Below are 20153 nucleotides of genomic sequence, written 5' to 3'. Positions count from 1 at the left end.
GAGAACAGGAGAGAGAGAGAGAACAGGAGAGAGAGAGAGAACAGGAGAGAGAGAGAGAACAGGAGAGAGAGAGAGAGAGAGAGAGAGAGAGAACAGGAGAGAGAGAGAGAGAGAACAGGAGAGAGAGAGAACAGGAGAGAGAGAACAGGAGAGAGAGAGGACAGGAGTGAGAGAGAGTGTGTGTAGGTGTGTATCTATGTGTGAGTTTCTACAACAGCAACTTTAGAGACCTTTAATTAAAAGATAACACTATCATTTTGTGAGGTTGCAGTTTTAGACCAAGGAGGCGTAAAGTAAGAAACTGTACAGTATTGGGCTTCCCTCAGACACAAAATGGCTGTAATGCAACACTCACGATCAGGTTCATTCGGAAGTGGTGGTGGTGGATGGAGTGAGTGGAAGCTCTATGTGGAACACACACGCGCGCGCACACACACGATAAATACATATAGAGGGATTAGTGCTTCTAGTCCAAACTGCTCTATGAGATTATAAACTGCATTTTATTAAGATTATTTGCACTATATGGATCAAGAATGGATCCTATATATGTACACTACCGTTCAAAAGTTTGTGGTCACTTAGAAATGCACATTTTCTAATGATCATTTCGCCTTTTAAAATGATAAAGTTGGATTAGCTAACACAACGTGCCATTGGAACACAGGACTGTGTTCCATGGGCCTCTGTACGCCTATGTAGCATTTCCATTAAAAATCTGCCATTTCCAGCTACAATAGTTATTTACAACATGAACAATGTCAACACTGTTTTTCTGATCAAATCTATGTTATTTTAATGGCCAAAAACAAGGACATTTCTAAGTGACCCCAAACTTTTGAACGATGGTGTATATATGTACGATGTGGATCTAGAATGGATCCTATACACTACCGGTTTAATGTTTTAGAACACCTACTAATTCAAGTGTTTTTCTTTATTTTTTACTATTTTCTACATGGTAGAATAAGTGTGAAAACATCAAAACTATGAAATAACATATATGGAATCATGTAGTAACCAAACAAAGTATTAAAGAAATAAAAATATATTTTAAATTTGAGATTCTTCAAATAGCCACCCTTTGCCTTGATGAACAGTGTCACATCTGGAGGAAACCTGGCACCATCCCTACGGTGAAGCATGGCAGTGGCAGCATCATGCTGTGGGGATGTTTATCAGTGGCAGGGACTGGGAGACTAGTCAGGATCGAGGCAAAGATGAACGGAGCATAGTGCAGAGAGATCCTTGATGAAAACCTGCTCCAGATTGCCCAGGACCTCTGAATGTCCCTGAGTGGCCCAGCCAGAGCCTGGACTTGAGACCTGAAAAAAGCTGTGCAACGACGCTCCCCATACAACCTGACAGACCTTGAGAGGATCTGCAGAGAAGAATAGGAGAAACTCAATATGTGCTAGCAAAACAGTCCTGTATCTGACCACTTCCGTATTGAGCGAGTCACTTGTATTTCCTTCTTAGTTTTTGCTTGTAAGGATATAATTATGGTCAGATTTGCCAAATGGAGGACGGGGGAGAGCTTTGTATGCATCTCTGTGTGTGGAGTAAAGGTGGTCTAGAGTTTTTTTCCCTCTGGTTGCACTAAAAATGAGGTAAAATGGATTTAAGTTTGCCTGCAGTAAAGTCCCTTGCTACCTGGAGTGTCGCTTCTGGATGAGCATTTTCTTGTTTGCTTATGGCCTTATAGAGTTGGTTGAGAGCGGTCTTATTGCCAGCATCGGTTTGTGGTGGTAAATAGATGGCTATGAATAATATAGATGAGAACTCTTCTGGTAAATAGTGTGGTCTACAGCTTATCATAAGGTACTCTACCTCAGGCGAGCAATACCGCAAGACTTCTTTAATATTTGACATTGCGCACCAGGTGTCATTGACAAATAGACACACACCCCCGCCCCTGTAGCTTCTCTGTCCTGCCGGTGCATGGAAAATCCCACCAGCTCTATATTATCCATATAGTCGTTCAGCCACGTGAAACATAAGATATTAAAATGTTTAATGTCCTGTTGGTAGTATAATCTACCATCTATTTTATTTTCCAATGATTGCACGTTGGCCAATAGAAGAGATGGCAGTGGGAGTTTACTCAATCGCCTACGAATTCTCGTAAGGCAGCCTGACCTCCGCCCCCTTTTTTCCCGTCTTTTCTTCACGCAAATGACGGGGATCTGGGCCTGTTCCTGAGAAGCAGTATTTCCTTCACATCGGACTCGTTAAAGAAAAAATATTCTTCCAGTTTGAGGTGAGTAATCGCTGTTCTGATGTCCAGAAGTAATTTTCAGTCATAAGAGACGGTAGCAGCAACATTATGTACTAAATAAGTTAAAAAAATAAGTTACAAACAACTCGAAAAACCTAACAAAATAGCACAGTTGGTTGGGAGCACGTAAAACATCAGCCATCCCCTCTGGCGCCATTATAAGGTGCAGGGTGGAGTAGCGGGTGGTAGCCAGATAGTAAGAGTGAGTAAGTTCAGGGCAGGGTACTAAGCGGAGGCTGGCTAGTGGTGACCATAACAGTCTGATGGCCTGGAAATAGAAGCTGTTTTTCACTCTCTCGGTCCCAGCTTTGATGCACCTGTACTGTCTTCGCCTTCTAGATGGTAGCGGGGTGAACAGGCCATATGCTCGGGTGGCTGAGGTCATGTCATCTACTATCCCTCTCTTTCTATTAGTCTCTCATCCCTTTCTCTCTCCATCCTCTTCTATCTTTCCTGTCTTCTGTCCTTCCCTTTTTGTCCTTGACTATCTTTACCTATCATCTCTCTGCCCTCTCCCTTTGGCCTCTCTCTCTGCCCTCTCCCTTTGGCCTCTCTCTCTCTGCCCTCTCCCTTTGGCCTCTCTCTCTCTGCCCTCTCCCTTTGGCCTCTCTCTCTGCCCTCTCCCTTTGGCCTCTCTCTCTCTGCCCTCTCCCTTTGGCCTCTCTCTCTGCCCTCTCCCTTTGGCCTCTCTCTCCGCCCTCTCCCTGCGCCCTCTCACTCTACCCTCTCCCTGCGCCCTCTCACTCTACCCTCTCCCTGCGCACTCTCACTCTACCCTCTCCCTGCGCACTCTCACTCTACCCTCTCACTCTACCCTCTCCCTGCGCCCTCTCACTCTACCCTCTCCCTGCGCCCTCTCACTCTACCCTCTCCCTGCGCCCTCTCACTCTACCCTCTCACTCTACCCTGTCCCTGCACCCTCTCACTCTGCCTTCTCCCTGTGCCCTCTCACTCTACCCTCTCCCTGCACCCTCTCACTCTACCCTCTCCCTGCACCCTCTCACTCTACCCTGTCCCTGCACCCTCTCACTCTACCCTGTCCCTGCGCCCTCACTCTACTCTCTCCCTGAGCCCTCTCACTCTACCCTCTCCCTGCACCCTCTCACTCTACCCTCTCCCTGTGCCCTCTCCATGTGCCCTCTCCATGTGCCCTCTCCCTGTGCCCTCTCCCTCTCCATGTGCCCTCTCCCTGTGCCCTCTCCCTGTGCCCTCTCCCTGTGCCCTCTCCCTCTCCATGTGCCCTCTCCCTGTGCCCTCTCCATGTGCCCTCTCCCTGTGCCCTCTCCCTGTGCCCTCTCCATGTGCCCTCTCCCTCTCCCTGTGCCCTCTCCATGTGCCCTCTCCCTCTCCCTGTGCCCTCTCCCTCTCCCCTCTCCCTCTCCCTGTGCCCTCTCTCTCCCCTTAGTTTCCTTTCTCCTCATCGCCAACTCTTCTCCTTTATACCGCTCTTTCCACTCTCTCTTACACTACCATTCTCTTCCATTTTCTTGCTCTCTCTTCTTCACCTCCCCACTTGAGTTCTCTCTGAGCACCCTGCCATAGAGCCTACATAGGACAGAAAGAGTGGAGGAGTCCATGAAAGCCTGCTTCACTGTTGTTGCATTGTTAACACTGGAAGTAGAGCAGAAAGATGCTATGTGTACTGAAGAAAGTAGTCTGATGTTGTGTGTGAGAGAGCACAGTGGTGACAGAGAACCGTGGTGACAGAGAACTGTGGTGATAGAGAACCAGTAGGATTGAATGTGGGCTAGATGACACCTGAGCCATGATTCAAAAACACATACAGACACAAACATGCCACTCCCTTACCCTCCAGAGCAGTCACACATGGGAACTGGGACCAAAATACCCCCATACAGATATGACAATGGCAGATGACCTACAGTAGTACTGACACATGCACTAGCTTAATATTCCATAAACACAAGCATAACTCTAGACTTCCTAAACTAACCTTGTCCTTCTCTCTCTCTCTCTCTCTCTCTCTCACTCCCTCATTCCTGTCTCTCTGCATAGGCTAATGCCTGAAGCTGTGCTTGCAAATCATGCTGTGACACAGAGGGAGGGGAGGCTGGAGGAGGATAGGGGACAGAGAGACGAGTCTGGGAGGACAAGATAATGAGGTTTCCATAGGAGGTTGCTGGTCGCAGCTCTGAATGCTTGGCAAAGTCACGCTCTCTCACTCTCTCTGAAGAGTATATTGCTAGTCTAGTCCTGGCCTGATAGTGCGCTTCACATTTAAGCCAGACGCAACAACAGCCAGCAGTATCCACCTTGGTATGAGGTCAATATCCAAGCCTCATCTTCAAACTATGATGTCACAGCACATCCCTCAAAGCAATTCTGCACTATCATCCCATATCACACCAAGTGAAAGAAAAGCAATCAAGCACAAACCATCTCTATTATATTGTAGTAAACAGTTACACCTTCCTCTTGAAGAACTGGAAATGAATATGTCCTCTACTGTCATGGTTTAGCCCACTACTTACTTTTACACTTGAGCGCCTGCTGGGCGTTGATTGGCTGGTTACAAACGTCGCACCAGTCCTGAGTAACTGTTCTGGTCCAGAACAGGTGGCCCTCCCCTGTCTCCGCACGCACGCGCGGGTCCTCCTGCTCCTGGGAGGCAAATATTGACCAGGCCTCCTTCCGGTGTGGTTCTGTGCGCGCGAGTTTAACGACCCCTGTCCTTCCCTGTGTCAACCGCTCCATCGGTGGCCCCCCGGTGTCCCCTTTGGTACCCGGCCCGGTGGTCTCACCAGGGAGGCTGTGGGATGCGCGCATCCTGACTGGCCGGTCCCGATGTGAGTGTGCGCCAGTGTGTCCGTTTGTGGGCGCGCTTGATCTGTCACACTTGGCATCTGCTATCTGTTCGTTGGCCGATGTGCTTGACCGAACATTTGTGACGGTCTTCAGTGAACTCCCTCCGTCATCGGCATAGTCATTGCCGCTTGCCCTCCGTCCGCATTGACCAGTGTCCTCCCTCGCCGCCGTCGTGTCTCTCTCCGTGTGCCCACAATCAGGCCTGCTGCTGTCGCGTTCTCTGTCGAAGCTACGTGGCACCAGCCCCGGCTGAGCCCCACTTCTCACCCCGGGATTCCCCCCTCCTACCTCGGCTGCTGCTCTTTGGTGTGCCGGGGTCAGGGACGGGTTTAGCGGAGTTGCTGTGACTGCTGATAAGACCGACACCGAACCGCACTCCCGCTTCACCGATATCTTCCTGGTCACCATATTCTCCAGGGAGTATTTCCTCGGTAACGTTATTTTCTTCTTCCCGGTGACCGTTATTTCCTTAAAGAAAAACTCCTGGTCTGGGCTAGGACGATGCTGTCTTGGTCCTACCACACTCACTGAAGCCATTGCCCTGCTCCTAATACAATGCCCTAATAACGTGTGTGTATCGGTGCGTGTGCGGTGAATGTAAACTAAATTGAAGCGCGAGCCAGGCATGAAGTGTGACACATCTGCAACGACGATTCTGAAAACGTTTAAATGCCACAGGGGGACGAGCACTCTTAAAGCGGCAGTGTGCTTAATCCAGGGATTTTTCAGTGATTGTACATGACAGTGTAGACTAACCAGGGATTAAACTACTACTAGGTTACTTCTACTAATACTACAGTACTACTATTACAGTAGCCTACTACTACACTATTTATAGCCATGACGAGCTTTGAAAGGCTGGTCATGGCTCACATCAACATCATCATGCTGGAAACCCTAGACCCACTCTGCCCCAACAGATCCACAGATGACACAATCTCAACCGCACTCCACATTGCCCTTTCCCACCTGGACAAAAGGAACACCTATGTGAGAATGCTTTGACTACAGCTCAGTGTTCAACACCATAGTGCCCTCAAAGCACATCAATAAACTAAGGACCCTGGGATTAAACACCTCCCTCTGCAACTGGATCTTGGACTTCCTGACGGGCCACCCCCTGGTGGTACCAAGTCTAGGACCAAAAGGTTGCTTAACAGCTTCTACCCCAAAGCCATACGACTGCTGAACAATTAATCAAATGGCCACCGGACTATTACATTGACCCCCCTCCCCTTTGTTTTTGTCCTCTGCTGCTACTCGCTGTTTATTATCTATGCATAGTCACTTTACAAATGACCTTGACTAACACCTGTACCCCCTGCAAATTTGGTAGGTTACTCCCTGGATATAGCCTTGTTGTTGTTATGTCATTTTCCTGTGTTGCTTTTTACTATAGTTTATATAGTAAATATTTTCTTAACTCTATTTCTTGAACTGTATTGTTGGTTAAGGGCTTGTAAGTAAGCAGTTAACAGTAAGGTTTACACTATATACAATTCGATATGGGCCTGCTGTAGGCTATTACTACTGTACTATATTACTACTGCACTATATTACTACTGTACTATATTACTACTGCACTATATTACTACTGTACTATATTACTACTGCACTATATTACTACTGCACTATATTACTACTGCACTATATTACTACTGCACTATATTACTACTGCACTATATTACTAATGCACTATATTACTACTGCACTATATTACTACTGCACTATATTACTACTGCACTATATTACTACTGCACTATATTACTACTGTACTATATTACTACTGTACTATATTACTACTGCACTATATTACTACTGCACTATATTACTACTGTACTATATTACTACTGTACTATATTACTACTGCACTATATTACTACTGTACTATATTACTACTGCACTATATTACTACTGTACTATATTACTAATGCACTATATTACTAATGCACTATATTACTACTGCACTATATTACTACTGCACTATATTACTACTGCACTATATTACTACTGTACTATATTACTACTGCACTATATTACTACTGCACTATATTACTACTGCACTATATTACTACTGTACTATATTACTAATGCACTATATTACTACTGCACTATATTACTACTGCACTATATTACTACTGCACTATATTACTACTGTACTATATTACTACTGCACTATATTACTACTGCACTATATTACTACTGTACTATATTACTACTGTACTATATTACTACTGCACTATATTACTACTGCACTATATTACTACTGCTACAGATGATGATAGAATAGACATATGTTGTTTTTCACCATTCTTTCCAATCATTATTATGGAATCATTTTTTGGTGACTGAGCCCAAAGACAAAAATCCATGAACTTCTGAACTTGTTCTGTTGTCATTAGCATACAGTACATAGAACCTATAAACATGGGATAGACATCAGTGAACCCATCCACGTACATATCTTATGAAGAAGTACAAATGCTAACCATTTAGCCTGCTGTGTTACGATTAGGAAAAGTATAAACATTTCCATGTCACAATACATCATCTGTTTTATAAGAAACCACATGACGTAGTGAGCTTGTTCCCCACGAGACAGAAATTCCCCCAATGGTTTGCAGAACACCCCTGTCACAAACACCCAACTACGCACACATAAGGCTCAAACACATAAGGCTCAAACACATAAGGCTCAAACACATAAGGCTCAAACACATAAGGCTCAAACACATAAGGCTCAAACACATAAGGCTCAAACACACAAGGCTCAAACACATAAGGCTCAAACACATAAGGCTCAAACACATAAGGCTCAAACACATAAGGCTCAAACACATAAGGCTCAAACACATAAGGCTCAAACACATAAGGCTCAAACACATAAGGCTCAAACACATAAGGCTCAAACACATAAGGCTCAAACACATAAGGCTCAAACACATAAGACTCAAACACATAAGGCTCAAACACATAAGGCTCAAACACATAAGGCTCAAACACAAATACCTTTCACTTTCACATTATTAAAGTGTATTTAGTTTACATTGTGATGAGTTTAGTTGTTTCTTGTTTACTCAGGAAAACTTCCTGTTTGTCAGCCTACTCTTCATCAGTCATTCTCAAACCAGTTGGCACTGAGTCAAATTGAGAGGTTGTAGATATTCAGTAATTGCACAGTGAAGTCCGGAGGCTGAAAAGATTTGTCATGGGCCTTGAAATCCTCAAAACGTTATCGAGAGCATCTTGACTGGCTGCATCACCGCTTGGCACGGTGTATGTACGTATGGCCAATACATCACTGGGGCCGAGCTCCATGCCACCCAGGTCCTCTATACCAGGCCGTGTCAGAGGAAGGCCCCAAAAATGGTGCCATGCGGCAACTTCTACCCCCAAGCCATAAGACTTCTAAACAAGACTGCTAAATAGCTAATCAATTGGCAGGTTACTGTCTGTCTGTATGTGTGTGTGTGCTCTGCCAGTGTTTTCTCTGCATGTCATTTCCTCATGTTTCATGTCTGAAGGCAGCTGATGTCACCCACTGTATGTTCTCCCTTGTGACTTTGTAGCCGGGAAATCATTTCAACATAAACAAATGTTTAAATCGCATTATGATTTCACACGTCCAGTGGTTCATTTATGGGTTTAATCATGGTACACACATACTAATGAGACCATATTGGCTTGGTCCTGAGCCTCCGTTTGACCCATTTCAGCAGGAGCACTGGGTAGATGAGGGAATCTATCTACCCCTCTCTCTTCCGTCTGTCTGTCTGTTAATCTGTCTGTCTGTCTGTTAATCTGTCTGTCTGTTAATCTGTCTGTCTGTTAATTGGTCTGTCTGTCTGTTAATCTGTCTGTCTGTCTGTTCATCTGTTCATCTGTCTGTCTGTCTGTTCATCTGTCTGTCTGTCTGAGTGTGTGTGTGGTTGTCTGGTCACAGTCCGATGGGTCTGGGTAGATCAGGCTCCAGCATAGTTGCAGAGGTTACAGCTCCCAGACTGCAGAAGAGAAAGATTCAGGTCTTAAAAAAGCGTGTCCCATACGGGCACCCTATTCCCTTTATAGTTCACAAGGTTGGGCCCTGGTCAAAAGTAGTGCACTATATAGGGAATAGGTTGCCATTTGAGACATATTTTGGGACATAATCAATGCTACAGTTTGTCCTCCAGATAAAACACTTGAGGGGCCAACTGTGTGAGATTTGGCACGGATAGGAGATTAGCGTTATAGTTAGAATTAAGGGTTAGAGTTTAAGGTTAGGTGATTAGAGGTTAGGAGGTTAAGGTTAGGAGGTTAGGGCTAGAAGGTCAGAGATTAAGGTTAGGTTAGAGGTTAGGAGGTTGGAGATTAGGAAAGTAAGGTTAGAGGTTAGGGTTAGGAGACTAGAGGTTAGGAGGTTAAGGGCTAAGGTTAGGGGCTAAGGTTAGGGGGTTAGAGGTTAACGTTAGGAGGTTAGAGGTTAGGATTAGGGGCTAAGGTTAGGAGGTCAGGGGCTAAAGTTAGGAAATTAGGGTTAGGGGCTAAGGTTAAGGTTAGGAGGTTAGGGGCTAAGATTAGGAGGTTAGAGGTTAGGGACTAAGGTTAGGAGGTTAGGGGCTAAGGTTAGGGTTATGGGATAAGGTTAGGAGGTTAATGCCACTGACCTCTCAATGATGTTGTTGTTGGATTGCAACTCTCTCACCACTATCTCCATCTCCTCCTTTAGCTGTTGCATCCTGGACACACACCAATTAAACACAGGGGTTTACACACACATGCAGCCAAGCACATCACACACACACACACACACACACACCTGAGGACCATGTGGTCCTTGTCCCTGGGTGTGGCCTCCTGACCCCCTGGGCCTGTCTGTCCTGGCTGGACTCTGAGCAGGACTCTGTCCAGGAACTGAGGAGAGCACAGCAGGACAATGGTCAGTGTTATCTTTAAAGCTGCTTATTGGTGTAGGGTTGATGCTAGAGATTAGAGGTCAAAGGTTAACAATTTTTTCCCTCAATCAATATCTTGTTTTAATAAAATAAAAAAATATTGTTAAACAATTATTATAGTCAGTTATTAATTATGATATAGTTATTATATTTCTCTATATCAATATATTGTTTTAATATTTGTATTTATTTATTATTAAACAATTGTTATAGTTCAGGGAAAACCTTGTTCTGGCGCTCCTCACACATCTCCAGGTCCCCCATCAGCCCTCGGGAGAAATTGCCAAAGTCTGACAGCCTGCATTGCATCTCACGGAGAACACTGACAACACACAAATAAAGAACACTGAAAACACACAAATAAAGAACACTGACAACACACAAATAAAGAACACTGACAACACACAAATAAAGAACACTGTCAACACACAAATAAAGAACACTGACAACACACAAATAAAGAACACTATCAACACACAAATAAAGAACACTGTCAACACACAAATAAAGAACACTGACAACACACAAATAAAGAACACTATCAACACACAAATAAAGAACACTATCAACACACAAATAAAGAACACTGACAACACACAAATAAAGAACACTGACAACACACAAATAAAGAACACTGACAACACACAAATAAAGAACACTGAAAACACACAAATAAGGAACACTGACAACACACAAATAAAGAACACTATCAACACACAAATAAAGAACACTGACAACACACAAATAAAGAACACTATCAACACACAAATAAAGAACACTGACAACACACAAATAAAGAACACTGACAACACACAAATAAAGAACACTGACAACACACAAATAAAGAACACTGACAACACACAAATAAAGAACACTGACAACACACAAATAAAGAACACTGACAACACACAAATAAAGAACACTGACAACACACAAATAAAGAACACTGACAACACACAAATAAAGAACACTGACAACACACAAATAAAGAACACTGACAACACAAATAAAGAACACTGACACACAAATAAAGAACACTGACAACACACAAATAAAGAACACTGACAACACACAAATAAAGAACACTGACAACACACAAATAAAGAACACTGACAACACACAAATAAAGAACACTGACAACACTCACATGAACACTGACAACACACACATGAAGAACACTGACAACACACAAATAAAGAACACTAACAACACACAAATAAAGAACACTGACAACACACACATGAACACTGACAACACACAAATAAGGAACACTAACAACACACAAATAGAGAACAGTGACAACACAAATAAAGAACACTGACAACACACAAATAAAGAACACTGACAACACACAAATAAAGAACACTGACAACACTCACATGAAGAATACTGACAACACACACATAAAGAACACTGACAACACTCACATGAAGAACACTAACACACACATAAAGAACACTGACAACACACAAACAGAGAACATTGACAACACACACATGAACACTGACAACACACACATGAAGAACGATGACAACGCACAAATAAAGATCACTGACAACACACATATAAAGAGCACTGACAACACACATATAAAGAGCACTGACAACACACACATGAAGAACACTGACAACACTCACATGAAGAACACTGACAACACTCACATGAAGAACACTAACAACACTCACATGAAGAATACTGACAACACACACAAAGAACACTGACAACACACATATAAAGAGCACTGACAACACACATATAAAGAGCACTGACAACACACACATGAAGAACACTGACAACACTCACATGAAGAACACTGACAACACTCACATGAAGAACACTGACAACACTCACATGAAGAACACTGACAACACTCACATGAAGAACACTGACAACACACACAAAGAACACTGACAACACACACAAAGAACACTGACAACACACAAATAAAGAACACTGACAACACACAAATAAAGAACACTGACACCACACAAATAGAGAACACTGACACCACACAAATAGAGAACACTGACAACACACAAATAAAGAACACTGACAACACACAAATAGAGAACACTGACAACACACAAATAAAGAACAATGACAACACACAAATAAAGAACACTATCAACACACAAATAAAGAACACTGACAACACACAAATAAAGAACACTGACAACACACAAATAAAGAACACTGACAACACACAAATAAAGAACACTGACAACACACAAATAAAGAACAGTGACAACACACAAATAAAGAACAGTGACAACACACAAATAAAGAACACTGACAACACACAAATAAAGAACACTGACAACACACAAATAAAGAACACTGACAACACACAAATAAAGAACACTGACAACACTCAAATGAAGAACACTAACAACACACAAATAAAGAACACTGACACTCACATGAAGAACACTAACACACACACAAAGAACACTGACAACACACATATAAAGAGCACTGACAACACACATATAAAGAACACTGACAACACTCACATGAAGAATACTGACAACACACACACAAAGAACACTGACAACACACATATAAAGAGCACTGACAACACACAAATAAAGAACACTGACAACACACATATAAAGAACACTGACAACACACAAATAAAGAACACTGACAACACACAAATAGAGAACACCGACAACACACAAATAAAGAACACTAACAACACACAAATAAAGAACACTGACAACACTCACATGAAGAATACTGACAACACACACATAAAGAACACTGACAACACACATATAAAGAGCACTGACAACACACACATGAAGAACACTAACACACACATAAAGAACACTAACAACACACACATAAAGAACACTGACAACACACAAAGAACACTGACAACACACAAATAAAGAACACTGACAACACACAAATAGAGAACACTGACAACACACAAATAAAGAACACTGACAACACACAAATAAAGAACAGTGACAACACACAAATAAAGAACACTGACAACACACAAAGAGAGAACACACAAATAAGGAACACTGACAACACACAAATAAAGAACACTGACAACACACAAACAAAGAACACTGACAACACACACATGAACACTGACAACACACAAATAAAGAACACTGACAACACACAAATAAAGAACACTGACAACACACAAATAAAGAACACTATCAACACACAAATAAGGAACACTGACAACACACAAATAAAGAACACTATCAACACACAAATAAAGAACAGTGACAACACACAAATAAAGAACACTATCAACACACAAATAAAGAACAGTGACAACACACATATAAAGAACAGTGACAACACACAAATAAAGAACACTGACAACACACAAATAAAGAACACTGACAACACAAATAAAGAACACTGACAACACACAAATAAAGAAGTGACAACACAAATAAAGAACACTGACAACACACAAATAAAGAAGTGACAACACAAATAAAGGACACTGACAACACACAAATAGAGAACAGTGACAACACAAATAAAGAACACTGACAACACACAAATAAAGAAGTGACAACACAAATAAAGGACACTGACAACACACACATGAACACTGACAACACACACATGAAGAACACTGACAACACACAAATAAAGAACACTAACAACACACAAATAAAGAACACTGACAACACACACATGAACACTGACAACACACAAATAAGGAACACTAACAACACACAAATAGAGAACAGTGACAACACAAATAAAGAACACTGACAACACACAAATAAAGAACACTGACAACACACAAATAAAGAACACTGACAACACTCACATGAAGAATACTGACAACACACACATAAAGAACACTGACAACACTCACATGAAGAACACTAACACACACATAAAGAACACTGACAACACACAAACAGAGAACATTGACAACACACACATGAACACTGACAACACACACATGAAGAACGATGACAACGCACAAATAAAGAACACTGACAACACACAAATAAAGAACACTGACAACACACAAATAAAGAACACTGACAACACACAAATAAAGAACACTGACAACACACAAATAAAGAACACTGACAACACACAAATAAAGAACACTGACAACACACAAATAAAGAACACTGACAACACACAATAAGAACACTGACAACACAAATAAGAACACTGACAACACACAAATAAAGAACACTGACAACACACAAATAAAGAACACTGACAACACACAAATAAAGAACACTGACAACACACAAATAAAGAACACTGACAACACACAAATAAAGAACACTGACAACACACAAATAAAGAACACTGACAACACACAAATAAAGAACACTGACAACACTCACATGAACACTGACAACACACACATGAAGAACACTGACAACACACAAATAAAGAACACTAACAACACACAAATAAAGAACACTGACAACACACACATGAACACTGACAACACACAAATAAGGAACACTAACAACACACAAATAGAGAACAGTGACAACACAAATAAAGAACACTGACAACACACAAATAAAGAACACTGACAACACACAAATAAAGAACACTGACAACACTCACATGAAGAATACTGACAACACACACATAAAGAACACTGACAACACTCACATGAAGAACACTAACACACACATAAAGAACACTGACAACACACAAACAGAGAACATTGACAACACACACATGAACACTGACAACACACACATGAAGAACGATGACAACGCACAAATAAAGATCACTGACAACACACAAATAAAGAACACTGACAACACACACAAAGAACACTGACAACACACATATAAAGAGCACTGACAACACACATATAAAGAGCACTGACAACACACACATGAAGAACACTGACAACACTCACATGAAGAACACTGACAACACTCACATGAAGAACACTAACAACACTCACATGAAGAATACTGACAACACACACAAAGAACACTGACAACACACATATAAAGAGCACTGACAACACACATATAAAGAGCACTGACAACACACACATGAAGAACACTGACAACACTCACATGAAGAACACTGACAACACTCACATGAAGAACACTGACAACACTCACATGAAGAACACTGACAACACACACAAAGAACACTGACAACACACACAAAGAACACTGACAACACACAAATAAAGAACACTGACAACACACAAATAAAGAACACTGACAACACACAAATAGAGAACACTGACAACACACAAATAAAGAACAATGACAACACACAAATAAAGAACACTATCAACACACAAATAAAGAACACTGACAACACACAAATAAAGAACACTGACAACACACAAATAAAGAACACTGACAACACACAAATAAAGAACACTGACAACACACAAATAAAGAACAGTGACAACACACAAATAAAGAACAGTGACAACACACAAATAAAGAACAGTGACAACACACAAATAAAGAACAGTGACAACACACAAATAAAGAACACTGACAACACACAAATAAAGAACACTGACAACACACAAATAAAGAACACTGACAACACACAAATAAAGAACACTGACAACACTCAAATGAAGAACACTAACAACACACAAATAAAGAACACTGACACTCACATGAAGAACACTAACACACACACAAAGAACACTGACAACACACATATAAAGAGCACTGACAACACACATATAAAGAACACTGACAACACTCACATGAAGAATACTGACAACACACACACAAAGAACACTGACAACACACATATAAAGAGCACTGACAACACACAAATAAAGAACACTGACAACACACATATAAAGAACACTGACAACACACAAATAAAGAACACTGACAACACACAAATAGAGAACACCGACAACACACAAATAAAGAACACTAACAACACACAAATAAAGAACACTGACAACACTCACATGAAGAATACTGACAACACACACATAAAGAACACTGACAACACACATATAAAGAGCACTGACAACACACACATGAAGAACACTAACACACACATAAAGAACACTAACAACACACACATAAAGAACACTGACAACACACAAAGAACACTGACAACACACAAATAAAGAACACTGACAACACACAAATAGAGAACACTGACAACACACAAATAAAGAACACTGACAACACACAAATAAAGAACAGTGACAACACACAAATAAAGAACACTGACAACACACAAAGAGAGAACACACAAATAAGGAACACTGACAACACACAAATAAAGAACACTGACAACACACAAACAAAGAACACTGACAACACACACATGAACACTGACAACACACAAATAAAGAACACTGACAACACACAAATAAAGAACACTGACAACACACAAATAAAGAACACTATCAACACACAAATAAGGAACACTGACAACACACAAATAAAGAACACTATCAACACACAAATAAAGAACAGTGACAACACACAAATAAAGAACACTATCAACACACAAATAAAGAACAGTGACAACACACATATAAAGAACAGTGACAACACACAAATAAAGAACACTGACAACACACAAATAAAGAACACTGACAACACAAATAAAGAACACTGACAACACACAAATAAAGAAGTGACAACACAAATAAAGAACACTGACAACACACAAATAAAGAAGTGACAACACAAATAAAGGACACTGACAACACACAAATAGAGAACAGTGACAACACAAATAAAGAACACTGACAACACACAAATAAAGAAGTGACAACACAAATAAAGGACACTGACAACACACACATGAACACTGACAACACACACATGAAGAACACTGACAACACACAAATAAAGAACACTAACAACACACAAATAAAGAACACTGACAACACACACATGAACACTGACAACACACAAATAAGGAACACTAACAACACACAAATAGAGAACAGTGACAACACAAATAAGAACACTGACAACACACAAATAAAGAACACTGACAACACACAAATAAAGAACACTGACAACACTCACATGAAGAATACTGACAACACACACATAAAGAACACTGACAACACTCACATGAAGAACACTAACACACACATAAAGAACACTGACAACACACAAACAGAGAACATTGACAACACACACATGAACACTGACAACACACACATGAAGAACGATGACAACGCACAAATAAAGAACACTGACAACACACAAATAAAGAACACTGACAACACACACAAAGAACACTGACAACACACACAAAGAACACTGACAACACACATATAAGAGCACTGACAACACACATATAAAGAGCACTGACAACACACATATAAAGAGCACTGACAACACACACATGAAGAACACTGACAACACTCACATGAAGAACACTGACAACACTCACATGAAGAACACTAACAACACTCACATGAAGAATACTGACAACACACACAAAGAACACTGACAACACACATATAAAGAGCACCGACAACACACATATAAAGAGCACTGACAACACACACATGAAGAACACTGACAACACTCACATGAAGAACACTGACAACACTCACATGAAGAACACTGACAACACTCACATGAAGAACACTGACAACACTCACATGAAGAACACTGACAACACTCACATGAAGAACACTGACAACACTCACATGAAGAACACTGACAACACTCACATGAAGAACACTGACAACACACAAAGAACACTGACAACACACAAATAAAGAACACTGACAACACACAAATAAAGAACACTGACAACACACAAATAGAGAACACTGACACCACACAAATAGAGAACACTGACAACACACAAATAAAGAACAATGACAACACACAAATAAAGAACACTATCAACACACAAATAAAGAACACTGACAACACACAAATAAAGAACACTGACAACACACAAATAAAGAACACTGACAACACACAAATAGAGAACACTGACACCACACAAATAGAGAACACTGACAACACACAAATAAAGAACAATGACAACACACAAATAAAGAACACTATCAACACACAAATAAAGAACACTGACAACACACAAATAAAGAACACTGACAACACAAAAATAAAGAACACTGACAACACAAATAAAGAACACTTACAACACACAAATAAAGAACACTGACAACACACAAATAAAGAACACTGACAACACACAAATAAAGAACACTGACAACACACAAATAAAGAACAGTGACAACACACAAATAAAGAACACTGACAACACACAAATAAAGAACACTGACAACACACAAATAAAGAACACTGACAACACACAAATAAAGAACACTGACAACACACAAAATAGAGAACACTGACAACACACAAATAAAGAACAATGACAACACACAAATAAAGAACACTATCAACACACAAATAAAGAACACTGACAACACACAAATAAAGAACACTGACAACACAAAAATAAAGAACACTGACAACACAAATAAAGAACACTGACAACACACAAATAAAGAACACTGACAACACACAAATAAAGAACACTGACAACACACAAATAAAGAACAGTGACAACACACAAATAAAGAACAGTGACAACACACAAATAAAGAACACTGACAAACACACAAATAAAGAACACTGACAACACACAAATAAAGAACACTAACAACACACAAATAGAGAACACTGACAACACACAAATAAAGAACACTGACAACACAAAAATAAAGAACACTGACAACACAAATAAGAACACTGACAACACACAAATAAAGAACACTGACAACACACAAATAAAGAACACTGACAACACACAAATAAAGAACACTGACAACACACAAATAAAGAACACTATCAACACACAAATAAGGAACACTGACAACACACAAATAAAGAACAGTGACAACACACAAATAAAGAACACTATCAACACACAAATAAAGAACAGTGACAACACACATATAAAGAACAGTGACAACACACAAATAAAGAACACTATCAACACACAAATAAAGAACAGTGACAACACACATATAAAGAACAGTGACAACACACAAATAAAGAACACTGACAACACACAAATAAAGAACACTATCAACACACAAATAAAGAACACTGACAACACACAAATAAAGAACACTGACAACACAACAGCGTGAGGAGCGATTTGATATCACTAAAAGGTGTGTGTATGTGTGTGTGTCTAACCTGCTCCAGGTCGATGCGGTGTCCAGCAGGTCTCGATACTTCTGTAGACATTCTTCTCTAAACAGAACCTTCACACGCTTTATATGGGACGACAGGTGGATCCTAGCCGAGACAGAGAGGGATATGATACACACACACCACATTTATCTCAGAAACAATGCTGACATACTCACTTCTCAAACTTGTGTATCTGCTCATCATTGTAGGCAAGCTCTAGAACAATCACAAGGGACACATTTATTAAACACTCAAAACACAGGAGGCACACGTTAAACACACACACACACACACACACTTCCAGTCAGTCGGTCCTTGCGGTACTGTTGGTGGATGGCCATGATCTTCTCCAGGAGGAACTCCATCTTCTGGATGCTGTAGAGGTGAGGGGTCAGAGTTCACACCAGATGCCATTTTAACCCCAACTCTGCACACTGCAACCCCTTGGCCCCGAGCCCTTGTAGAGATGTGAATAAAGATGGAACAGGCATAAACATGATGAAGAAAGTCTCACCTGTTGTCCTCAGCCAGATTCTCAGAGTGTTTGGCCAGTTCTACATGCATGTGTTCTAGACGGGTCTGGAATTCCCGGATCGCTCCGGCGTACACTGGCAGGTTCTCCCTGATCTACATGGAGTGAACAAGGACAAACAACACCAGCCCAAACCTCAAGAGAGACAGCCACAGCCAGTGTCAAGGATCCTCCCTCCCACCCAACACCCTTCCCCAGTCAGTTTCAACAGCATGTCTCTCACCAGTCGCAGCTTCTTGCTGTCGTCAGTGGAGTCTGGGGCTTGCAGGGGGAACTGTCTTCTGCAAGACGAGAGGATGAGAGGAGGACAGGAGGGAGGGTGAGAGGTGAATATGAGGAGGACAGGGGGGAGGGTGAGAGGTGAGGATGAGGAGGACAGGGGGGACGGTGAGAGGTGA

The 20153-nt window shown here is 41.2% G+C and overlaps 2 protein-coding genes across 6 annotated transcripts in view; both read right to left on the bottom strand.

Moving 5' to 3' along the window:
• LOC109898255 (ras association domain-containing protein 5) overlaps positions 1 to 5909 on the bottom strand; it is a 48304-nt gene extending 42395 nt beyond the window's left edge. For all 3 annotated transcript variants that reach the window (XR_004202978.1, XM_031789552.1, XM_031789646.1), the window contains exon 1: positions 4771 to 5909. Coding sequence is in view for 2 of the 3 variants with exons in the window: in XM_031789552.1 (XP_031645412.1) it covers positions 4771 to 5731 (961 nt within the window). In the remaining variant the exon portion in view is untranslated. The remainder of the gene's footprint in view (positions 1 to 4770) is intronic.
• Positions 5910 to 7477: 1568 nt separating this feature from the next.
• ikbke (inhibitor of nuclear factor kappa B kinase subunit epsilon) overlaps positions 7478 to 20153 on the bottom strand; it is a 49027-nt gene continuing 36351 nt past the window's right edge. For 2 of the 3 annotated variants that reach the window (XM_020493191.2, XM_031789409.1), the window contains exons 13-21: positions 19979 to 20036; positions 19738 to 19850; positions 19522 to 19598; positions 19400 to 19439; positions 19227 to 19328; positions 10264 to 10360; positions 9903 to 9997; positions 9751 to 9822; positions 7478 to 9105 (exon numbers count right to left, since the gene is read on the bottom strand). In XM_020493191.2, coding sequence (XP_020348780.1) covers positions 9042 to 9105; positions 9751 to 9822; positions 9903 to 9997; positions 10264 to 10360; positions 19227 to 19328; positions 19400 to 19439; positions 19522 to 19598; positions 19738 to 19850; positions 19979 to 20036 — 718 coding nt within the window. In that variant the 3' untranslated portion in view covers positions 7478 to 9041. The remainder of the gene's footprint in view (positions 9106 to 9750; positions 9823 to 9902; positions 9998 to 10263; positions 10361 to 19226; positions 19329 to 19399; positions 19440 to 19521; positions 19599 to 19737; positions 19851 to 19978; positions 20037 to 20153) is intronic. The other variant, XM_020493201.2, reaches the window with a different exon arrangement.

Source organism: Oncorhynchus kisutch, linkage group LG1 (genome assembly GCF_002021735.2).
Source record: "Oncorhynchus kisutch isolate 150728-3 linkage group LG1, Okis_V2, whole genome shotgun sequence".
Classification (NCBI taxonomy): Eukaryota; Metazoa; Chordata; class Actinopteri; order Salmoniformes; family Salmonidae; genus Oncorhynchus; species Oncorhynchus kisutch.
The sequence above is the reverse complement of the archived record's forward strand: the minus strand, read 5'-3'. Positions and strand labels throughout refer to the sequence as shown.